The sequence below is a fragment of the Bombyx mori genome, chromosome 16 (assembly GCF_030269925.1).
Source record: "Bombyx mori chromosome 16, ASM3026992v2".
Taxonomy (NCBI): domain Eukaryota; kingdom Metazoa; phylum Arthropoda; class Insecta; order Lepidoptera; family Bombycidae; genus Bombyx; species Bombyx mori.
Window position 1 is genome coordinate 8,571,487 of NC_085122.1, and position 26,550 is coordinate 8,598,036.

A 26,550-nucleotide genomic window follows, 5' to 3' on the forward strand; every position below is an offset into this window, starting at 1 on the left:
GTACACGGAATGTAATAAAAAGAAAATTAAAATGTATCAGGAACAAAACGCCATAACGTACGATATCTAATGCGTTTTTTTTTTATGTGCTCATAAACCACAGATAAAAAAAATTATGCAGAAAAACTCCTTTTGTTCTTTTTAGTTATAAATCTGTGGAGAAGTCGAGGTAACTGCTTTAGGCGCCTCGCAGTAATCACACTAAGGTGTCTGCTGCCTAATTATATAGAGGAGAAACAAAAACATCTTCAAATATTTGTTCTTGTCAATATACATTGAAATATCTACTCTATGAATACAGTAATAAAATGTAAATTCCCATATTTAGGGGCGAAGATGACGAATTAAGTCGTCTGACATTTTGACGTACACTATAGAAACACACAGATCCATTAACGTGTTTTCATAAATGTTTTTTTTTCTTATTCTGATTTATTATTTACAATCAATTACAAAATGAGTTCAATGTTGTTGTTAAAAATTCGTCATTATCATCATCATAATCGGTTATTCGTGGCAAAGTAGCCGTGGTCATGTGGATTCCTTGTTTATTGACAACTGTTCTCCATAATTCGCGAACTATGGCTAGTCGCATGCACTCGTTAAGTGGGGTTTTGATAAGGTTTTTTACTTGAACACTCCAGCGAATGGGGCTTTTTCAGTAATTCATATCTGACATGAAAAAGTAAGCCATTGAGTTTCTCGAGGGATCTTCCGCTTCATCGCCAGAGCGATAGATTCAACGCTCTTACTAAAGGTAATGTTATCAAATTATTAGAGGTTGAGCCCCGTGAGCTCACCTATTATGAATAAATATTTGGACCCTATTCAGAACAGTAACAGTTAATTGTACAAGAATGTTAACAATTGTTTCGAAATGATCTGTTGTATATTATACAAGTGATATAACTTAAATAATTCATCAAAAACAAGGAAATTTTATATTTTTTATATTAAATATTAAGGTTTTTGTAAACCACTATAGTGACATTTTTCTGCAGACGGGTTACCGTCAAATTACGCTGATGACGTCATCTGACTGTTAACACAGTCAGATGACGTCATCAGCGTAATTTCCTCGTGTCGTTAAAGCGTCGACTTTTACTAAAACGAATTAAGCCTCGCCGGCAAGAATTAGAAACAAAACCCACAGTTAATTAAACTTAAACCAACGGACTGTCTTAATAGTTTCTCTGCGTAATAACAAAGAGTAATACATATTCTGCTCTATAATCTATCTACTCAAAGCCATTCTTATAATTAGACACGCGTTCTCCGTGCCACTGACGAACGGCTCTGCGGCAAAACGTCGAGTATCCGAAATATGTCGGGGCCATTAAAAATTAAACAAAAAAAAAACTCAGAGAATTGGCGTTAAAACGACCGTTAATTACAATATGATTAGAGGTTTGGGCCCTTTCACAAAACTAACAAGCTTTTGTATACCAATATGGAGGGTAATAAATAAATAAATAAATTAGAATACCGTTCGACAGCTGTCCCGTTATGTTTTTTAACATGTTTACGGTAACTATGCTCTGACGCACTGAGTTTCTCGCCGGATCATATTACTATCTCAATCGTCTAGTGGGTCGCGATTCCGATCCGGTGGTAGATTCTGCGAAGCACTGCTCTTGCTAGGGCTAGTGTTAGTAAATTCTCTCAGGTTGTGTCCGTGAGCCCACCTACCCGTCCGGACGTAGCTGAAATAGCCTCTTAGACTACCAGCGCATAGGTAGAATAGGTAAGCACGTTTTAATATTGTACTCATCGATTGCGTCCCAACTCTAAAACTAAGTTTTGAAAATTCCCATCCCTTTTTAATACGTTTTTATTAGCTTCGGACGTATGTATGTTAGTATGTAACGGAATCTTTGAACATGATTTTGATACCCTTCAAAACGTCAGATTAACTCGAAATTTGGTATACTCATTAAGGACCGATGATAATTCAATATTAAAAAAGTATTGAAAAAAAATATTGAAAAAATTCAACTAAAATATGAAAAATAAATATTAGTTTAAAAAAACTAACAAAACACGCTTTTATAGAAAATCCAACTAAAAAATATCATGGTATCAGTAGTTATAAATATTTTATGAACAGATATGAATAGAAGGGCTATTTTGATAATATCCTGAAAAGCACCCCACGCTTTTTTACAATAAAATCATTTTTCTTACACTATTTTTAATTCAAATTTATTAAAATTTATTTTCTATTTTTTAGTTGGATTTTCTATAAAACCTTATTTTGTTAGTTTTTTAACTATTATTTATTGAAATTTCTATCGCTAACCGGTAATGTGTCTTGGTTTGAAGGCTGGAGCAGTAGTTGTCCTGTAAAAACTGAGACCTTAGAACTCATGTTTTAAGGTGGGTAGCAGCATTTACGTTTTAGATGTTTATGGACTCCGGTCACCACTAAACACCAAGTGGTCCGTGAACTCGTCCACTTAAGCAATTAAAAAAACAACGACATCTTTAATTTATAACATTTAAAAACTGAAACTGCACGCTCAAATAGCAAATCGAACTAAGAATTAATTGTGTTTTTTTTTGGTCCTGTTGATACTGGTCAGGATATCAGAGCGAAGATATAAAATAATTGTATTGTCATCGGTCCTTCATGCGTATGCAAATTTTCAAATTAATCCCAGTTTTAAAGTCAGTAAAAGATTCACATCCTAAGACTCCATTGCATACATACGAAGCTAATTGTAGAATGTTCAATTGTTCAAATATGAGCGTTCCTCTATACCCAGCGTAGTTTTTTTTATTTGGATTGATCGATCTGGACAGGCAAAAGGAATTGCACCTAGACATGTTTAGTTTATCGAAAGACTTAAACATAGGGTTGATACGCACCAAAAATACCACAAATTATAAATTGAAGAGATTGGTTTATTTGTTCCAATTTTTTTTATTCCTAAAATGAGTGAACGAACTCACCGCCCACATTGATTTAAGAGGTTATTGTAGAGCCCATAGACATCAACGGCCCAAACGCCGCCACTCACTTTAGGACATGAGTTGTAAGTCTCAGATTTACGAATCGCATTACTGCTTCACGGCAGAAATGAATATAAATGAATGTAATTTATTTCTCTAGAAGACGTATGGTAACAGTAACATATATTTTAATAAACATAATTCTTTTGTCTTTCTTGCTTGAGTTGTAATGTACTTAATTGCGCACCGTATATTTACATATTTAACTAACTTGAAATTTCATAGACACCACAGACGTCGTATTTAATTGCGTAGGCAGATGTCTTTATGATCCGAAAGTGAAAGTGGATGTTATCGCTTACTGACATTGACAATAACCGACAGCCGAAGGCCGGTAGAAGGTTTTGTTATCACGGAACCACAGACGAAGAGAGTAAAATAAGAACTGTCAACTCCTTGGTCGATAATTCTCAATGGTGAGGGTCATGACCTCTCTGAATAAATTTCTCTTGGACTATTGCACCACTTCAGTTTATACCCGGCTGCGTGCATGGCGTCGTGGATTGAAGTGCTTAGGGTAGAGCGTACCTTACCCCACCAACACCTTGGATTGCTATTTCTGGATCTTCTACCGCTCTTCTAACTGTAACTGGTTATAGGACCTCTTGTGAATCCGCACGGGTAGGTACCACCACCCTGCCTATTTCTGCCGTGAAGCAGTAATGCGTTTCGGTTTGAAGGGTGGGGCAGCCGTTGTAACTATACCTGAGACCTTAGAACTTATATCTCAAGGTGGGTTTACGTTTACTCTACGCATTTACGTTATAGATGTCTATGGGCTCCGGTAACCACTTAACACCAGATGGGCAGTGAGCTCGTCCACCCATCTAAGCAATATTTTTTTTTATCTATACTACAGCGTAACCGGGTTTCACTCGTCAACAAAACATAGCAATACAAGAAAATATGACATGTTACGGTCTATTTCTGTAACAAAAAAAACACGCACACATGAAATGGCTTTACAATCGTAAAAGCAACAAAAGACACCTTTACAAAGAATAATTATACAACATCATTGATTTATTGTCTTTAATTAATTGATCGACGAAAAGATTAACAATACTTCTCCTATCTGATAAAACTTTAGAATTGTTGTAATGCAATGTAAAATATCAATTTTCACTCTTATCTTTAGGAGCGTAAAGTGTAAGATAACTTGTACGTGACTTGTGTGTTATAATTACATAGTTGTACGTATGCGCCGACAGGTGGCGTTGATCCATTGATCATATAATTTTATGGGGCTCATTTAGAAGTGGTTGTAAATAACGCGTTTATTTGTTTTGTTGGCGGTGAGGCACTTCGTTAGATTCCGAGCTTTAACTACTCATTAGGCGCCTGTGTGGCGGTTTTTGGGAGTCTTATTCTGACTACGCTTTAGTGACGAGACCATAGAGATTTTGGCGCGCATTTAAAATCGGGCAAAGAAATCAAGTTTTCTCACGTTTGTTACATAACAATTTACAAAAGGTGAAGTTGGGTTTGATCATTTTCGCAAATTAAAAATTTATTGGTAAAGATCTCTCTCTCTCTCTCTCTCTTTGTCTTCCTAGCTGGAAAGCTGGTTTACTGGTGGTAGGACCTCTTGTAAATCCGCACGGGTAGGTACCACCAACCCGGCTATTTCTGCCGTGAAGCAGTAATGCGTTTCGGTTTGAAGGGTGGGACATGACTCCTCCGATCCGGTGGTAGAGCACTGCTTTTGCTAGGGCTAGTGTTAGCAAATTCGTCAGGTTAGTGCTCCCTAGTGAGCTCACCTACTCGTTCAGTGCATCTAGTATGACCACACGAGGTCACTAGAATAGGTAAAAAAAAATTAGTCAGTGGTCGTTACCAGCGCTCATAGTTATTGACAATGCCAGAGATGCAGCTGAGAGGACACCGTGACAACAAACATTCAAACATCGTGAACTCCCTCAACTCATTCCAGAGCCTCATTTCACAAAAATCGCTTCCGGGAAGCATATGTGAACAGTTTTAAGATGGTTACCAGTGAGATGGTATAAAGGAGATGACGGACGGTATCAATTCTTTTTTTTTTTATTGCTAGGTGGGGGGACGAGCTCACAGCCCACCTGGTGTTAAGTGGTTACTGCCCATAGACATCTACAACGTAAATGCGCTACCCACCTTGAGATATAAGTTCTAAGGTCTCAGTATAGTTACAAAGGCTGCCCCACCCTTCAAACCGAAACGCATTACTGCTTCGCGGTAGAAATAGGCAGGGTGGTGGTACCTACCCGTGCGGACGCACAAGAGGTCCTACCACCAGTAAAGTAAACAAGTAAAAACAATTTCCAACAAGTAAAAGTTACTTCAATTAACAAAATAGAATCTACTCCTTTAAAATTACCATCTTATTTTCGTGAACGTATGCAAATTCGATTGTCTGGAGTCCGGCCCTGGACTTGTGGAGGACACGAGTTTTTTTTTTCTATCATTACAACATTATCCTCAAAGACATTAACATTTCCGTTTTACAGTTGATTGACAATTGAGAAACGTAAAGGTTCGACGTACACAAAGCAGATTCTCCATTAAAACAATTCCCCACAAAAGCGTAGAGAACATTAAAATGTGGAGCATAATCCTATTCATAATGACAGAGGCGCCTCCATTCGTAATTATGTGGAGTTACACTAACGATCCTCCAGAGTAATAGAGCTGCCTTTGTGTAGTTTTTATATGCCCGTAGAGGCCTTTTTGTAATAGTGAGGAAAGCTAAAAACGATTTTCTACTTAAGTGTCGGAGAAGGCGGCTAAGTTAAAAGGCTTTTATAGTTTAATACCTTCATCTGAGTGCTATAATGCTAAACTATTTAGGACTTATAACAAAACGCGTAAATTTTAGTGGAATGACCTAGTCGCTGTTTCGCAGGCACCGTGAAACTTGTTTTGGTGAGGTTGATTAACTACCTAAGTTAGGATCTATTAATCACAACAAAGTTTAAAAGGAACCTTGATAAAAAAATACGGCATAACGATTGGAGGCTTTGCGCGTCGTCTAATTCACTATTAAAATTTTTTTTATGACATTTGACAGTGACAGCGTTTGACAAATTTTAATAGGCTAATTTTGAAAATTGACAACCATAGACAATGTCGAATTAAACACATTTGGAATTTTGGATGATCTTTAATCATCTAATTTCTCAACTAAACACCACAATTTGTCTTTAAAGTCCGTGCTAAAAAATAATATTATGTGTAGTAAAAGCACTTAATCAACACAAAATATACACGTCAAAATAGGCTGGATCGGAAAGCTAATAAAGAATTCGCAATTCCGGATCCCTGTTGTGCGTTTCAGGAATGATGTCGAAGATGTTTGCCTTAATAAGAGGCTGAGTGATGGTAAGGTGAGCTCGTTGAGAACTCGAGTGCGCAAGTATTGTGGGAGTGCACGCCGAGCCCGCGGCACCTGTGTCGGCGGAGATGAAAGCGACGTCTCTTTGCGCCCGCGCTGCCGACAAATATTTATTTTAATTTAGAGCCCGCCCGCCGATACCTCATTACTTGCTAATGGATTTGCACCCGCGAACGGACATGCTGTAGGCGTTTGCGAAAATCGAAATACGCATATTTATATCCCTTAAATCGATCCAGTATGGAAAACACAGATCGGTTTTGTTCTAATTTATAACATGACGTTCTGTTACATTACGGCTCTGGCACAATATAGTTTGCGACGCCCATAGACACGAAAATTTGAAGTGCCGTTTGATTTTGTAGTTGCGTTTAGACGCGCTACAAAACTTATCTTTATCGACAGCAATAATAATGCATTAAATTAAAATAAATAGATTTCGAATGTGAATCACATGTTTCATACATTCATTTATTTACTAATAATATTCAATGCAAAATGAAAATAAACAACAGACAGCAACAATTCAAAATTTCATGACAATTCGAAACAACTTTAAACTACTCTTGAAAAATTTCCAACCAAATTGCAAAATTACCACTACAGAATGGATGCTTGCTGTTAGATTTTTTTCTTTATTTTCTACGTAAAATCAGAACCAAATATTTTGAAAAATTTCAAAATTGATTAAATGACGTACCTAATAAATCTCCTTTCTAGTCACAGATACTAGATTTCATTACTGGTGGTAGGACCTCTTGTGAGTCCGCGCGGGTGGGTACCACCGCCCTGCCTATTTCTGCCGTGAAGCAGAAATGCGTTTCGGTTTGAAGGGTGGGGCAGCCGTTGTAACTATACTGAGACCTTAGAACTTATATCTCAAGGTGGGTGGCGCATTTACGTCGTGGATGTCTATGAGCTCCAGTAACCACTTAACACCAGGTGGGCTGTGAGCTCGTCCACACATCTAAGCAATAAAAAAAAAGATAACACATAAAACTAAAAATAAAATTTAGTAATTATTTATAGTTGAATATGTCGATATCGAATACATACCCATCTCTGGCTATTTAAACGCAAAAATACACTACCAAGTTTATGTGACGTCGCTTCTTTCGTTCGTAATATTGTAGAAATAAACGTTTAATTATCTATAAAGTTTTGCTGTTGTAATCCAATGAATAAATAAGTCGGTATACATTGGTTTCAATAATTAAATAACGCAATTTACTCGCCCTGAAAAATACTATGGCATGGCATTCCTTTGCCTATTTATAAAAAAAACATTTTTGTTTTAATAATGAAGTTTATTAAGATAGAAAATACTCCTTTACTTTAAGTCGTTTGCATATTGGCGCCTGTCGTTATTCATTTAGATATAATTAAAATAAAAACTTTAATTATAGGTATAGTCATTATCATTATTAAAGACCCTTTTTTAGGCCAATGTTGGGCATAGGCCTTTTCCACGGCACGCCACGCGACCCTTCCCTGGGCCTCTCTTCTCTATCCACTATTAAGTCGTCGTGGCCTAAAGGATAAGACGTCCGGTGCATTCGTGTTGAGCGTTGCATCGATGTTCGAATCCTAGGCGGGTACCAATTTTTCTAATGAAATACATACTCAACAAATGTTCACGATTGACTTCAACGGTCAAGGAATAACATCTTGTAATAAAAATCAAACCCGCATAATTATAATTTGCGTAATTACTGGTGGTAGGACCTCTTGTGAGTCCGCGCGGGTAGGTACCACTACTCTGCCTACTTCTGCCGTGAAGCAGTAATGCGTTTTGGTTTGAAGGGTAGGGCAGCCGTTGTAACTATACTTGAGACCTTAGAACTTATATTTCAAAGTGGGTGGCACGTCTACGTTGTAGATATCTATGGGCTCCAGTAACAACTTAACACCAGGTGGGCTGTGAGCTGTGAGTGTGGGTTGAGTACGTATTTCATATCTTGTATGACAGTTTTTTTTATTGCTTAGATGAGTGGACGAGCTCACAGCCCACCTGGTGTTAAGTGGTTACTGGAGCCCATGGTCATCTACAACGTAAATGCGCCACCCACCTTGAGATATAAGTTCTAAGGTATCAAGTTCATGTACCCATTAAATCATACCATTACCTAGATGCAACCTACATATTGTACCTATTTTCCATAGATCACGAGGAAAAGTGGACCCTACTCCAAAAACCTATTTCAATTATTTTTCTTTGCATGTAAAAAAATGTTAAGGTCAGGCCACACGAACCTTTCTACAGAACTGAGTAGATAGAGATATCAAATTATTCGAGCGCATCACATCGCTTGGCCTTCGCTTTGGATCCAATGTTTGTCTACGCTTTTTGTACTAAAAAGGGCATTAGTGAACCCTTCTGTTTGCGTACAGTTGAGACGGTTTGCGTGTCAACAGTTTGGACAAATATTAGTGCATCGGCGGCTCCTCTGACTAACATAATCTTCCTTTAGTTAAACACTGTGGTTTTTTTTTTACTTATTTTTAACACTCAATGTTGGTGCACGGATCACATTTCGACGGCTACTCAATCGGGTTTTTGGATTTTGGAGGTTAATACTCGTCCATTTGACATTGGGAGCGATTACTAACTGTTTTTAAATAGACTATAACTATACTGAGATCTTAGAACTTATATCTCAAGGTGGGTGGCGCATTTACGTTGCAGATGTCCATGGGCTCCAGTAACCACTTAACACCAGGTGGGCTGTGAGCTCGTCCACCCAACTAAGCAATAAAAAATATATAAAAAAAGACATATCTAATTATGAAAATTGTTGTAAGAATTTTCATACGAATTAACTTAAATGTTTGAATAGTAAGACCAACTTCGCTGTCATAGAGAGAACTATGTATCCATGTTCAATTTTTTTAAATTACAATTCGAATTTAGTTTTAAGAAAAAATATATTATTCGAATTAGATCGATATCGGGAACGCTAAACGAAATCTCATCGGCGTCCGTCGGATTCCTTTAACAAAAACAAAACTCTCTAAACACTCGATCCGCGTTTCGTGGCCCTTCCGCGAATTAAATTTAGCAAAAAGCTAAAACGCCTTCAAAACTCGTACACGAGAGGCGAACGAGCGAAACACAATACGCAACATCCACGCCCCTGTTCGGAATAAAAATCAAAATGAGATTTCTAGAAAGGGAGTAAAAGAAGAAAAACCGCGCGCGTCCGACTCGGGTTTCTCTAGTCCGTTAGAGCGAGACGGATGCGTTCGCTGAGTTTCGTCCTCGCGTCGCGTTATGAGTTATGGCGGTTTCTCGTGCTCGCCTCGCGAATTAGCCATTTGGCGCGAACGTGGGGCGACCTACGACGCCGCGTTATACCACGCGCACGGAACGCATACAATTGGGAAAACACTTCGCACCGGTAATTAAATTCAAACTACATTGGGATAGGTCATGCCCTCGTATCTCAATGAACTAATTACGATTGATAACATTGAAGTGAACGGTCCAATTACATTAAAGTAATGCATTTTCAAAACAAAAAGTTTCTAGTAAATAATTAAAACAATCGCTAGACATTAATTAAATAAAGTAAAAAATCAAATATTTTGGCTAAATACATTTCATTGAAAACATGAATAAAATTAAGAAAAGCTGCAAACAAATTTCATTCAAACTAAATTCAGCGCCATCTTTTGACGAGTAGCACAATCAAACTATTTCAATTTTTTTATTACGATAAAAATGATCTATAGTAGTTAATCTTCTTTTTTTTTTTGAAACGAAAAAAATTCTTTTTGCCTCTCTCTGCCAAAGCAATAGCTTAAAAATAGGCTTCCCGTCATTCAACTATTCCATTCATAAAGACAGTTTACACGTATCTTGGCTAGTGTAACAAATCTAACTGCCGAAATTATGTTACAAATGAAGCCTTACATCATCGTTAGGCAGATAATAAAAATAGAAAATAATTCGTTTACGACCTGCGACCGTGTCGAAAGAATGGAAACAGACAAACTCGTGGCGCCATCTCCCGCTTGTTAACTCAGACTAACCTTAATGAATTAAGGACGTACTCACCGAAGTCGATATTTCGATAACAGAAAAAAAAATTAAGTTTAAAATTTATTAATGAATTATAATCTATATATATTATATAAAAATGAATTGCTGTTCGTTAGTCTCGCTAAAACTCGAGAAAGGCTGGACCGATTTGGCTAATTTTGGTCTTGAATTACTTGTGGAAGTCCAGAGAAGGTTTAAACGGTAGATAAATATAATGTTTAAGTCTTATTTATCGATTGAGGCACTACGAAATCTGCCGGGTCAACTAGTTTAAAATAAATAATTTTACTTGTATCAACAATAGCGTAATGTGTAATTGTGATTTTTTTTTAAACTTGATTTACTAGAAAAGTCAACTTATAGTCTAGTAGGTATTACATATTTCACAAAAACAAAACAAAACTGAATAGAAGGGTGTTTTAAAAATTTAATCATCTAACAGCGTACACGGATAGATAGTGAACTCGTGGTCCTTGCGGGGCGGGGTAATTACTTTAATCGACATATGGGAATCATCGATACGGCGCCCGGGACCACCGTGCCGACCGATTTACATATAAATTTGTTGTCCAGCCGTAAAATAAAGAAATTGGACGGACGAATAAAAGCTTCGTAATTAAAGCCGACGCTCGAGATACAACTATAATTTTAATTTTAATGTTAACGTTTTTCGAAATGGCTCTCCGGCTGACCGGGGCCGCTTCGTTAGTTCGAACCGAAGACAAAACAAAAAAAAATATGATTGTCTTTATATCGTCATTAAGGGCGGGAGTGACGCGGAGTGCTTACGTCAAGATCGATTTATTCAAAGTATATTCATCGAAACTCTTCTGGTACTAGCAGATTGACGTTTAGTGAATATTAAAATGTATGACACTAAAAAGAGAGTTAGGAAGTAATTTGAGCGTTGTCGACCGCAAAATATCAGCTGCACGCTTAGGCTAGCTAGATATAATACTGACAACATTATACCTCCATTAACTTTAATTGAATTTACATTTAATCTAATAGATACTATGGCACTTATTATTTAATGTAGGTACATCGTTATTGAATATTTACTCCTGTTGCTGCTGTTGTTTACGTAATCATGACGCAATTTAACGAAATAAATTGACGCGTTGCAATAAATTTGACGTAAATCTGACGCTATAAATTGGTACATAAAGAAAAAGTGTCTTCTGTCATGAATCATTTTAAACTTTCGCTTAGAAGTATTCTTATTTAAAAGGCTTAAGTACGATTTTTTTTGTATTTAATGAGTTCGTGATGTTCTGGCGTTGTTATAAGCACACTTTTTAATAGTCCTAATACTGCAGCCAGTGTAGTTTGGCCTCCCACAAGGTGAGGCGACGACCTGTGGAGATACGGTGGATACATGCACCACAGGACTGATCGTTGTAGTGAAGCTTGGCAGAGGCCTCTGTCCAGCAGTCTGTGGGCTGAAAAATATAAGAAGAATCCACCGTTAAGTAAATTCGTAGTAAGAAGCCGTCATAATAAGATAATGTATATAATTGCGCGGTTACTTCTAGGAGGCTACAACCTTTTTGGTTGAAATAAAGATAACTCTGCTAATTACTGTTTTAGTGCTTGTTTATCAGTTTCGCGACCACATCTAATAGTCTGCATACGTATGGACTAGTCGATACCAGCTGGGACTAGAAATTTTGACAAGCTTTTTAAATGTTACTCCAAACGACATTTAAGGACAGAATCTTAGAAGTAAAATAGTATGAAATAATGATCCATTTCTTTCTAGGTATAGAAATGCATTTGTTTTGCTGAATTGTGTTCTGTGAATCTGTATAAACTTTGCTTATAGGTCTCACTGTGTTATTAAACTCTCAATACCCATACGTTATTTTGTCCTTACAAGGCATAATAACGTATTAAACCAAATCAGAGTACAGTCTGGAGCTTAAACGGAAACCGTCATAATCAATTCACTTAAATCGAATTAAACGTAATTTGTTGTAATCAAGCGATGCGTTTCGTATGGGGAGCCAACGATTAGTCAATAAAAACAATTTGCTTCAATAAAAACGTTCGCGACGTTGTTCTCCGACAAAGATCTAATACAAACCAAGCATAAACAAAAGACTGTAGCGACATACGTCTAGTGAGTCCGGACGGGTAGCTACCACCACCCTGCCTATATCTGCCGTGAAGCAGTAATGCGCTTCGGTTTGAAAGGCGAGACAGTTGTTGTACTGTTAAAAGTGAGACCATAGAACACATGTCTCAAGGTGGGTGCCGGTATTTACGTTGTAGATGTCTATGGGCTCCGGTAACCACTTAACAGGTGGGCTGTGAGCTCGTCCACCAAACTAAACAATAAAAAAAGAAGTTTTAGAAATTTAAAATCTATTTAGAATTTGGGCGTGTTGTGCGCCCGAATACTACCGCCCTGCCTATTTTAACTGTGAACCAGTAATGCATTTTGAAAGCTGAGACAGCTGATAAACTATACAATTGTAATTTAGACCTCATATCTCGAAGGTAAATAGCAACTTTCACGTGTTCATCTTTATGGGCTCCCATAATCACTTAATACCAGGTTGAATACTCGTTCACCCTTTGAAGCAATAATTCAATTATTTCCAATATTTCCACTTCAAAGTCTTCGTGGTCATCAAGCCAACTTTTAGATGTTATTCGTCGCTAGCGGAACGTTGTCGGAGACCTTAAAGTAAAACGAATAAACGCAAAATTAAACAGTTTAAATAGTTATAATTATTTCTACGATCCGCCAAAACCGAAGACAATGTTGTAGTTAAACACGCTTGCTGATGTATAATACATATTTTTAAATGAGTTAATCTTCCTTCTGTTTCGTCCGTAAGGTTATAATTCGTAAATAATACTTATTATTTCAACCAGTAAATTAAATCTGAATAAAATCAATTTATTAGATTCTATAAAACATCGATAACAAAATGTTTCGCAGCACTACAAGGTTTGTTGAAGTTCGTGATTTTGTGAATTCCGATATCCGATCATCGACACGAAATATCAATAAAATCTGTGATTATACTTTCACAACGGTTCGATTCGTTTTGCTTCGCATTTATATCCACAGCGTTATCGTATTGCCAGCACGAGTAAGTTTCATTAAGCCGCCCAAATCTATCGCGAACGATTCACGCGATTTCGAGCTCATGTATCCCATGTCTATTTTTTTGTTGCTGCTTAGATGGTTGAACGAGCTCACAGCCCGGTGTTAAGTGGTTACTGGAGCCCATAGACATCTACAACGTAATTGCGCCACCCACCTCGAGATATAAGTTCTAAGGTCTCATGTATAGTTACAACGGCTGCCCCACCCTTCAAACCGAAACGCATGACTGCTTCACGGCAGAAATAGGCAGAGTGGTGGTACCTACCCGCGCGGACTCACAAGAGTTCCTATCACCTTATTTCAAAAAGCCTATAAAGCCTCATTACAAACCTGGTTATCTGAATTTGCTTCTGAATTATTAAAAATTTTCAGTATCGTCTTGGAGATATAAAAAAAACAGAACTAACTAAACCAACATGACTCCCGGTCACCGTCTACGCCGAACCCGTTGCTTGCGATGAAGGGATCGACGAGTAAATTAACCCATAGACACAGCCCACTGAGTTTCTCGCCGGATCTTCTCAGTGGGCCGCGTTTCCGATCCCGTGGTAGATTCTGCGAAGCTCTGCTCTTCGCATCATCCCATAAGGTAGTTCGTTCCAATAAAAAGGCAGGAAAAAAAAACAACAACATAAAAAAAAAAAGAAAACACATTTACGAATGTAAAAAATTCTTTCCTAATACAAATAATGAAAACGATCCCTTCAGCGGCCACAGAGTAAACACATGTAGAGTGTCATGAATATTGATTTATCAGCGCGAACCGCACCGAGACCGGCGGCTGAATATTAATGTATGTTTTTGCATACAAACACATATTTTTCCAGTACGAAGCCTTTCGCTAGGACAATGTATTGTGTTATCTGCGATACACGCGTGTGTGTGATTGTAATGCGAAACGTGTGATTCGTTTCACGGACATTTTGTGTCGCAGTTGCCGCTTTTGTTTGTAATCTATATCTATATATTAATTAATACGTGAAGCAAAAACTTTGTACCCTTTTTCACGAAAATTGTGCGGACGGAGGATTATGAAATTTTCCACACTTATAGAGAATATAGAGAAGAAGTGCACAAAGTTTTTTTGTAAATTATGCCTAAAAAATACATTAAAACATTACACACACTACCATGTATTTGACACACACACACGCATGCGTACTATTTATTTATTGTCAGACTTTTGTTCTTCACGTCTGTGGTCAAATTGAGAATAGATTAAATATTGTTTGTCTTTATTATAATAATATTTTTTATAGTGTAATAATGGCGAAATTTGTGATTATAGAAGTATAAAATACAATCATAATAGTGTACAAATTTACAATTCTAATTAATTATAGTCGAATTTCGACTACTGCGGGACCTCTAGTATATATTAATACGTGAAGCAAAAACTTTGTACCCCTTTTTACGAAAATTGTGCAGACGGAGGATTATGAAATTTCCCACACTTATAGAAAATATAGAGAAGGAGTGCAGAAAGCTATTTTTTTTTTTAATATATGCATAAAAATACATTAAATCAATAAAGAAAACATTACACGCACTACCATGTATTTGACACACACACATATACTCTTTGTTTATTGTCAAACTTTTGTTCTTGCTTAAAGTCTGTGGTCAAATTCAGAATAGATTAATACTGTTTATCCTTAATGTTATTTGTCTTGGCGAAAGCTGTGATTATAGAAGTATGTATGTTTGACAATAGAATAACATATGTTATAACAATGTTCAAACTTATAATTTCAATTAATTATAGTCGAATTTCGACTTTTTATTTTATTTTATTGCCCTCGTAGGCAGACGAGCATACGGCCCACCTAATGGTGAGTGGTTACCGTCGCCCATGGACTTCAGCAATGCCAGGGGCAGAGACAAGCCGCTGCCTACCGAAAATAATAAATAACCTCGATATAGACATTAGTTATAATATTTAATTTATCTCGCATTATCTTGAATAATGTATTATTGTCGCCTGTAAGAGCCGAAACTCTTACAGGCGACAATAAGTATTTTAGATCCATTAATAATTAATTAATAAATAATAATAAATTATTAATAGATACATAATTAAATCCATTACTAATTAATAATAACTAAACATATTGTTGCTACGTCATAACAAAAAAAATGTTGAAACAACTTTTTATATAGTCTATTTGTGATGTGTCTATCTAGATATATATCACTAAAAAAATTCAGCAGCTTGAGAAGAAAACTGATAATGACATGAATCAGATGTCATTTGTAAGAGTAATCTTTGTTGCGGGGGTCTTGGTGCATCCAGTTTTTTTTTTTTTACCTATGCTGATAGCCTTGAGAGGCTATGTCAGCGTAACCCTAACGTGTAGGTGAGCTCTCGGAGCTCAAACCAGGAGGCGTTGCTAACACTGACCCTATCACTAACAGTGCTTCGTAGAATCTACTACCGGATCGGAAACGCGACCCACTGAAAAGATCCGGCGAGAAACTCAGTGGGCTGTGTCTATCGGTTAATTTAGTCGCTGAACCCTTCGTAATAGGCGACGGGTTCGACGAGAACGGTGACCGGTGCTTGAGGTACCTAAAAGCCCCGTTAGTGGATCACGAGGATCCGAAATGACGGCTTAACGTTCAGTGTTTAGCGGTTACTGCCCATAAGCATAACCACGTGAATGCCGTTGGTTACCTTGTGACTTGAAGCTTTGATTTTGACTTGAAGCTTTAGATTTTGACAGCGCTTTAAATAATACATATTCGAAAACAAATGAAATTGACAAATTGCGTGCAAATTCGAAATCTAAGTGAGGCAACACAAAAAAATCGAATTCACCCTAAATTTAACCCACTAATCTATTATTTAAGAAGACCTCATAAATTTTTGTTGAAAATTCTAAATTAACGTGAACATGGCAACCCGTAATAAAGCTCTCTCCACACCCCCGCTTCGGACGTATTACCGCATTACTCAACAATCGTCCGAGTTACGTCGGCTCGGGTAGTTTTTTAGTACGATAATGACAAGGTGGTGTGACCCTAAGCGGTCGCTAAATTACCGTACATTACACGTCTAATTTGAACTGTCTCCCCCGGTTCATGATAACAGCTGTAATTTTTACATCGTTTGATGTCACCAGTCTTGTTTCTTTTTTTGACCGTTTGAATTCAATAAATTCGGGGTCACGTGGATTTTTATCTGTTTTATACAAGTGTCAAATTAAGTACATACTGGCGGTAGGACGTGCGGACTCCACACGAGTAGGTGCCATCAACCTGCCTATTTCTGTCGTGAAGCAGTAATGCGTTTTGGTTTGATGGGTGAGGCAGGCGTTGTACTGTAAGAACTGAGATTTAAAACTCATGTCTCAAGGTGGGTTGTGACATTTACGTCGTAGATGTCTATGACCTCCGGTAACCACTTAACACCTGGTGGGTCGTAAGCTCGTCCACCCATTGAGGCAATAAAATAAAATAAAAAACATATCGCAACAAGACGTGAAGAAGTCGATAATTAGTCATCGTTGATTATGTTTTAATGTAATTTTTTTCGTTATTGTATTTATAACCCTTTCAAAACCATTTTAATATTTCAAAATGTCAAGTAAAGTAGGGATTTATAAATAAAGTTATTAGCCTGAAATATATTTATTGTCACATTCGCAATTTTTTTTTATTGCCTTTGTAGGCAGACGAGCGTACGGCCCACCTGATGGTAGGTGGTTACCGTCTCCCATGAACTTCAGCAATGCCAGGAGCAGAGCCAAGCCGCTGCCTACCGCAAAATAGTCAATTTATTAACGTCTTATACCTACCCATTTTGCCTATAATTGGAATTTTCAAAACATGTCACTTTCTGTCAAAACTATAGTGGCATACACTTCTAAAAGTGTCACCAAAGATTACTATAACCTCACAAATATTTTCTAATGATAAGTATTTATTGCGCGAAGCGTACCACGAACTATTTGCCCATTAAAAATCATTTAGGCAATTAATTATTAATAGTGATTTCATAATATATCAGAGATCAAATCAATGTTATAATAGATAAATATCTAAACCAAGTATTATTATTATTATTATTATTATTTTTTTATAACAACTAAGAGGCAAACGAGCAAGACGGGTCACCTGATGGTAAGTGATTCACCGCCGCCCACGGTCACCAGCGTTTACGCCAGTGCGTTGCCTACCCTTCAGATAAGAATATGCTCTTTTCTTGAATAACCCAATGTCGCAGTTGTTGGGGAAGACCGCTGATGGCAACGAATTCCAGAGATTTACTGTGCGTGGCAGAAAACTGTTAGTAAGAAAAGTTTTCTGATTATTCCACGAAATAACATTCGTGACGATTAAAAACCTATTAAAACATATTAATGCAATTTTCTCCAATGAAGTGCGCTTTTTGATCGCAATCGCAAATCATCATTACAGTAATTGCATCTTACCGTCATAAGCTTAAGACTTCTGTTAAATTTATTTAAAGACGTACAGGTATTATACTTAAATGATTTTTTATATTAGTAAAGCGATTAAACGCCGTCTGGAGTAGTAGTAAGTGGCATAGTCACTACACAAGGGGGTCGCGGGCTCGAATCCCGCCAAGCAAAGATATTTGTATGATAAATATAAATGTCTTTTCCAGGGTTATGCATATATATTAAATATATGTATGTGTATAATAAAATCTTACATTTATTTCCGTTATCTGGTACCTGTAACACAAGTTCTTTACGAACTTATCACGGGACCAGTTAACGAGGCGTGATTGTTAGTAAATATTTACATTTAAATTCATTTATTTATTTATTATATTTTATAATTAATGACGGCGACAATAATATTAGTAATCAGAAAACATTAAAATTTAAAGGTATTTAAAATCGATAAAGGCAGTCCCTATTTAGGTTTATTTCGATGGTATTTCAATTAGTATTGCCAGAACTAAACGTCCCTCGCATACCAGTGTTGCAATAAATTATTTAAACTATGTACAGAGACACACGAATACATTATGTAAATAAATAGCATACATAATAAAATGTACACATAAATCATTAATAATTATCAGCAATCTAAGGTACGCTAGTGTGTGATTGGTTAACCAAATGAGACGAATTACGTTACAATTTAAATATAATATAATATAATACACGTTTTATATTAGCCTCACTTGTATGTATGTTTGTATGTTTGTAGCTGACTCCTTTAGAGGCGATTTTGACCCACCCGGCCAAATTTCTTTCAAACTTTGTAGATTTATCGAGGACCGATGACAATAGGTACACTAATTTTATAAGATTATTCCATTATTCAATTTCCAAAATAAGATTTTTGCCAATTTATATAATATTTATCTAAAGTCGATAAGGCAGGAATTGATGTCAAAGGACTTAATGGTTTTAAAAATACGCTTTTATAGAAAATTTAACTAAAAAATTAAAAATAAATAATAACCCACGCTTTTTTTACAATAAAATATATTTTACACTATTTTCAATTTAAATTTATTAAAATGTATTTTCTATTTTTTAGTTGAATTTTATATTAAGCGTATTTTTTTGTTTTTTTAAACTATTATTTATTTTACTATACTGTTATTTTTTCATCAGCTCTAAATAACAAATATTCAAGTTAATTTGACGTATTGAAGTTTTTAACAATTACATTGAAACATACAAGGTAAAGCTGATAAAAGCTCATTAATTATCTTCTTTTAGATAAAAAGTTCAACATATTTCTGCCACAGAAATATAATAACATTCATAATAATATGAAAACATAATCAGTGTTGGTTTGATTATGGAATTGAAACATCCAGCATTGTTTTCGTGGTTATACGAGCTTGCATCTCACCTGGTTATAAGTGGATACCGGATTCTATGGATATCACGAAGCGAGTACCACTAACGACCTTGAAACTTGATATCGAAATATTGGAATGACCTTTCATCTAGCAATAGCTCCATACTTTTTTTATATTGCTAGATGGGTAGACGAGCTCACAGCCCACCTGGTGTTAAGTGGTTACTGGAGCCCATAGACATCTACAACGTAAATGCGCCACCTACCTTGAGATACAAGTTCTAAGTTCTCAAGTATAGTTACAACGACTGCCCCACCCTTCAAACCGAAACGCGTTACTGATTCACGGCAGAAATAGGCGGGGTGGTGGTACCTACCCGTGCGGAATCACAAGAGGTCCTATACCAGTAAATACCTTAGAAATCGATTTAAAAAAAAAGAAATATGCCAACATCCTCTAGCATCAATGTCCTAAGCTGTGTGAAGTGTGTTACGCAGACGATCCTGAACTCGATGCACAAGTACCAGCCGAGGTTCCACCTGGTGCGGGCCAACGACATCCTCAAGCTGCCCTACTCCACGTTCAGGACGTACGTCTTCAAAGAGACGGAGTTCATCGCTGTTACAGCGTACCAGAATGAAAAGGTTGGTAAATTTAACGACGACCCACTAAGACCTTCAAATTTTATATTAACAACGGCTTTGCTATCCAGACTGCCAAACGTAGACATCCGTGAGCATATCTATCTTCTATGTATGTATAAAATATATGTATAAAAATGAATTGCCGTTCGTTAGTCTCGCTAAAACTCGAGAACGGCTGGTTGGACCGATTTGTCTAATTTTGGTCTTGAATTATTTGTGGAAGTCCAGAGAAAGTTTAAAAGGTAGATAAATATGAAAATGCTCGGAATTAAATAAAAATAACAATTTTGTTTTCCCTTTGATGTGTCCCCCGTCGGACGGATTCCTTTTGTTTGTTTTAAGTTTATTTTATACAAAAGCTTAGGTCTTTTATTTCTCGATTGAGGCACTACGAAGTAAATATTTGTAATAATTAACAAAGCAAAGAAAGCGTTCGACTATCAATGAACATAACGAGATTTTCCCCTGCGTTATTATATTATGTAGGTACCGGAAAAACAAGCTTAGAAAAACAACTACATAATATATCTCGAAATTGAACGAAAAATATCTTTAGTAAATTTAATCGGTAATAGACCGTATTGTAAGTCCACTAGGGCCATATTGGCTATATCTCTCGCGAAGCAGTTGTGCTTCTGGATTTGAAGGATGGGATAGTCTTTATACAATTCAATAGTGACTTCGACCTCAAGTCTCATAGTGACATGGTCTATGGGCTTCACGTATCAAAAAACCAACCCAGAACACGCAGCACCAGCAGTCCTGAAAATAAAAAGAATAAATTAGTAAATATAATAAAAAAAATTTATTGCCTAGGTGGGTGGACGAACTTACAGGCTACCTGGTGTTAAGTGTTTACTGGAGCCCATATACATCTACAACGTAAATGCCGCCACCCACCTTGAGATGCGAGTTCTAATGTCTCAGTATACTCACAACGGTTGCCCCACCATTCAAACCGAAACGCATTACTGCTTCACGGCGGAAATAGGCGGGTTGGTGATACCCACCCGTGCGGACTCACAAGACGTCCTACCACCTGGAATTAGTAAAGGATAGGAAACTGAGGGGAACGGTAGGTACCCATCGGTCCATGGTAGCACACCTTTATGCTCTGATTCACACAGCTGAAAGGTAATTTAAAAACTTCCGATAACCCGCGGTCGTAAGTTAAACAAACAAATGAAGATCACAAATGAAAACCAACCTTATTTGCAGATAACACAACTGAAAATCGACAACAACCCATTCGCGAAGGGTTTCCGGGACACCGGAGCTGGGAAAAGAGAAAAGAAGTAAGTCTTTAACCTTTGCAATATGTGTATACACATATTTATTTATTTTTTATTTATTTATTACAAGAAGAACCAATAGCCAATGCAACAGAATATAATAAAATAATAGAAACAAAAAGCCAATTAAAGGTCCTCACCAATATAAAGAAGTTAAAACACTAGAGAAACAAAAAAATAAAAATAAAACAATCAGAAAGCAATTTTTAATAGCCTCACTGGCCACTTAAGTTACCGCAGCTCATTTACCAAATTGTGAACGCCGTCAATTCAAATCTTATTCGGTCACTTTCAAGTCCATTGTATAGGAATTTAGGACATTTTGTCGGTTTTTATTTTTATCTCACGAAGATATTCCTTCATAGTGTGGTAGGACGTCTTGTGAGTCGGCACGGGTAGGTACCACCACCCTGCCTATTTCTGCCGTGAAGCAGTAATGCGTTTCGGGTTGAAGGGTGGGGCAGCTGTTGTGACTATACTGAGACATTAGAACTCATATCTCAAGGTGGGTGGCGGCATTTACGCTGTAGATGTCTATGGGCTCCAGCAACCACTTAACACCAGGAGGGCTGTGAGCTAGTCCACCCACCTACGCCCAAAAAAAAATAGTGTAACGTGAACATATTTTATATGCGTATTTAATTACAAAGCTTAGTACCTATCTGCGGGATCTGAACGCAGACATATTCACATATCTCTATACGAACACAGCAGGCGTCTTATCTTTTCATTAAGATCACCACGACTTAACTTAAGATATCGATATTGGAGACTTGTTTCCGTATGCACCGACCGTCTTACTTTAAAAACTGGAGTCAATCCCCTGCATAAATAGGCAAGATGAATCACCCAGCAGACCGGACTTGCAAAATGTCAACAAAAAAAATTAATTATAAAATTTATTTAAACAACAAACTATCTATCGTCTAGGATACAGGCGATTAATTATATCGCAATGTGTTTTTATTGCGATCATGTAAAATAAATTAATTATAAAAAAAATTAAGTCTATGCCGAATATAATATATTTACCAGACTACATTGAAAAATTACGGCTAAATTACAAAATTCACTAAACAAAATGCCAAACTGACAAAATACAAAAGTTAATTGCAAGATAGTAAAATAAACAATAAATAAAAAACTAACGAACGTTTTTTTTATTGCCTAGATGGGTGGACGAGCTCACAGCCCACCTGGTGTTAAGTGGTTACTGGAGCCTATAGATAACTACGAGTATAACGTAAATGCACCACCCACCTTGAGATATAAGTTCTAAGGTCTCAAGAACAGTTACAACGGCTGCCCCACCCTTCAAACCGAAACGCATTACTGCTTCACGGCAGAAATAGGCGGGGTGGTGGTACCTACCCGTGCGGACTCCCAAGAGCTCCTGCCACCAGTAACGTGAAACAGTTACGCACAAAGAGACAAAATATATATGTACTACGATTTGAGTTTGCTACGAGTAACATAAAGAAAAACTTTAGAAAAAAAAAATTCTCGTCATTTAACATATAATTCATGAAAATTCATAAGAAAGCTTTAACCAGAGTCAGGGTAAAGAAAATCGATAAAAATCATAGAACGATTGTTCAAAGATATTTCAAATATATATATTTTTTGTAGCCGTTTCCAAATCTGTCCCGTAAACAACTTGCGCCAATGATTTCGTAACTCTTGCGAACAATCACGAAGAGAAACCTTATAGTCTTTGATTGTGGTCCTCGAATAACTTCCTCAAAGTATTTCAAACTCCTTCAAAGTATTATATTATATTTAAAAATTACTCACTCATTTTGGTAAACTTTTTCCTCGATACTTTTGAAATGTCGAAAAATATTTAATGTAATATTAAATAAAGTAATGCGTAATGTAAAATACAAAATAAATAAATATTTTTTTTTTTTTAAATTATAAGTTTACAATTCCTAGTGATGATGATCCTATTTTGATTTCTTGGGTACAGTGTGATCCAGTTTTCTTTCTAAGACAAAAAAGCATTAGTTAGGAGGTGACTGAAGATCATTTTTCAGCTCATAGCTCGTAGAGATAAAAATACCTTGCAAAATTAAAAAAAAAATACCAAAAATAGTACCCGGGGTTTTAGAGCGATATTTAAATCCTCATGCACCGTACGCTTTGAATAAATAAGACCTCTAATGCGCTTAATCTACGTTCTAAAATTCAATTACGAATCCACGTTGTGGGCGGCGTTCATAACTAAAAGGCGACTGAATGATTAATGAAGGCGAAAACTGCCGACTATTTAAGTAAAGTTAAAAGCTAACTAAATTAGCTTCGTATCTGTGAATCTCTCTCCAAATTAATTAGGGCACGAGCGGCGTTTCCGAGCACCCGATGCCAACACGCTCGGCGCCGTTCCAAATTCAAATTAAACCAATCCGGCGCCTCCTTATTCGTGTTCAAAGTTTAAACATGGCGGGTAACGGCTCGAAACGGTGGAGTCATACGACTTGGCTCTTTTTTCCAGCGTCTTTAGCGTGCGAGGGAGAAAATTGGATTTCCGCGATAAAATCAGCTTTGGTTTTTTTTTTCACCGCATAATTTGCTATCGGCCGCCGCCCGTGGGGATAGGCCGCCGTTCCGCTAACTTATTTGAAATTCGAACAAGAACTCAATTAGTAGTGGCGGATAACCATCTGTTAGTACCTCGCGGTCGTTATGCGATTCTACGGAATGATGGTTCGTGTTAATCCATGGCCTCGCGATTGATAGCAAAGATATCTGATTTTGCACTAATAGCTCCATGTAACTTATTAAAGTACATGCAATAATTTGGTCAAATATCGAACGAAGTGATGTTTTTGAAATTATAATATTCCACGACCAACAAGATCACTTCAGATTCAGTTAAACGGCCTTTTGGACGGACGTGAAGGAATCTTTAATTCGCTTACACAACATTTCGCACCGGATGACCGTATACAGGCGCCCTCCGGCGACCGGAAGCTGCGGCCGTCTTACAAAATGGCCGACCGGAAGTGACCCGACGTGACTGTTTTGACAAACTACACGCTCTGTAGCGGACACATGCCTCGGCCATTGTGTTAAAGAACTGAAATTATCATCTCAATTCCGAGGCGATTGTTAAAGGATTTCAAAAAAAAAAATTGTATGCTCTTTATGCTATTTGCTAAATGTGCTACACAAACTTTGATCTTAATTTTTTTAAATACAAATCCCTGAAATTCTTATTAGTATGTCTATCTCTTTCTAAATCAACCTTTCACATTTGACAGTCGCAAACGAAAATGTCGTGCGTTTGATACGGTTAGTTCTTTTTTTTTATTGCTTAATCTGTGGTCAGCAACCCGCGGCTAGCGAGCATGCGGCTCTGGCTTCTTAGCTACGATTCTTCCGCGAAATATTATTAGGTCAGGCACGGAATATTATTTATTTTCTTGCCTTATAAGTAAACACTTTTAAAACAAAAAGCTATAAAAAATATGTAATAAAAATTGGCTCTGACTAAATATAAATTGTGTGCTATCAATATTTCTTTTAGTTGACAAGGTTGCCAACAGCTGGCTTAGATGGGTGGACGAGCTCACGGCTCACCTGATGTTACGTGGTAATCGGAGGCCATAGACATCGACAAAGTAAATGCTGTCGCCCACCTTGAGAAATTAGTTCCAAATTGCAATTTTTGAGTACAGTGGCTGCTCCACCCTTCAAACCGAAACACGTTACTGCTTCACGGCAGAAATAGACAGGATATATATAATAGGTTACTTATCTGGGCAAGCTTACTTACCTTACCACTAGTAAAACTCAGTTGGCGATCGTAGTTCGATAACATACTAGTCAGAGAATGATGCTGCCCATTTCCCCGCTTAATCACCCTTTTCGACACCCAAGGGAAGAGATGGTATAGTGCCAGTCTAGTCCAAAACCACAGACCCAAACACTATATAGCATCTATATATAATAAAGTCCTATATTCTTAGTTGACTTTCTTTTCATTAATCTTTCTGCCAGCCCTACATTCTAAATGTTTGTTTCCATCGACTTTCATATTTTACTATTACTTACGAGCAGACGAGACGGCTCAGTAGCATTCCCGTTCCTGCGGACAGAATGGAAAGCAGTCGTCGTCGCCCCAAATACGTCATTTCGGATCCTCCCGATCCGCTAACAGTGCTTTTAGGTACCTCAAGCACCGGCCATCGTTCTCGTCGAACCCGTCGCTTGCGACGAAAAGTACGACTCTTGCTAGGATTCGTGTTACCAACGTCGTTAGGTTTGAGCTCCGTAAGCTCACCTACTAGTTAAGGTTACGTTGAAATAGCCTCTCAGGGCTCTCAGCTTAGGTAGGAAAAAAAAGCTCAGTAGGCAATAGTTAAGAGTGCTCACTATTAGCTTGGATGCCGCTGCAAAGCTTGCGACTGTATGGTCAGTCCTGCGAACAAAAACCTATTAATCCATCCCAAACAGCCGCTTTGTTGGTACCTGACGGAGCCGGAGTATAACATGGCCCGCCGTCAAACAAGCGATAATTTCAATTGAAATCGCCTCAATCATATAGAACGGAAGCAACAGATTCTAACAGTTCTTATTCAATGTGTTCCCTTTTCATTTCGTTTTGCCCGAAGCAACGTTACGTGTTAAAAGAATAAAAATCTCTCGGAAACAATAAAACAAGAGTCAAAACACCTACTTAATATACTGCCCTTGTCTCGTCGGGTTGCGACGATGAACCCTAATGCAGAGGGTATACGAACAAACCGCGTCACTTTAGGGATATTTTTGGGGATAAAAATTTGACAAAATTACAAGGCGAGCCACCCCAGCGCCACAAGTTTACATTGTAACGTGAACACCCTAATGCGAACAGTTTAAGTTAGGGTTGACACTGAATTTTTAAATTATCGTAAATGAGCAGAAGGTGTTGAGTCCAAACAATTCTTAATGCAGAGTCAACCTTGATGAAATTGAGATAAAAAAGATATTTGGTCTTGGTCTTCAGTCATATTGATTGAGGTGGAATGCAATTTGGGGATCAAACCAGAGAATATACACAACAAAAGAAGATCTGTCTATTCTATTACATTTCCCTTAAAAAAAGGAATTTGGCGCAAATTGGCAGACGGCCTACTAAGTGGCTTATATAGCCCATAAAATCATAGAATGAATGCTGTTACCTACCTGTGACGTTACATCTAAATCCCTTTTTTTTTTTTTTTTTTTTGGTCAGGAGGAAATCGCCGGACTTCCGCCCTTTTCTGGGGATACTGGGCGGGGTATGTCAGAGTCG

The 26,550-nt window shown here is 37.2% G+C and overlaps 1 protein-coding gene across 10 annotated transcripts in view; it reads left to right on the forward strand.

Annotated features, from left to right (window-relative positions):
* LOC101735390 (optomotor-blind protein) overlaps positions 1 to 26,550 on the forward strand; it is a 137,914-nt gene that overhangs the window by 104,809 nt on the left and 6,555 nt on the right. For 6 of the 10 annotated variants that reach the window (XM_021349866.3, XM_012692808.4, XM_038016610.2 and 3 more), the window contains 2 exons: positions 19,822 to 19,980; positions 21,199 to 21,275. In XM_021349866.3, coding sequence (XP_021205541.1) covers positions 19,822 to 19,980; positions 21,199 to 21,275 — 236 coding nt within the window. The remainder of the gene's footprint in view (positions 1 to 19,821; positions 19,981 to 21,198; positions 21,276 to 26,550) is intronic. The other 4 variants (XM_038016614.2, XM_038016609.2, XM_062673028.1 and 1 more) reach the window with 1 other exon arrangement.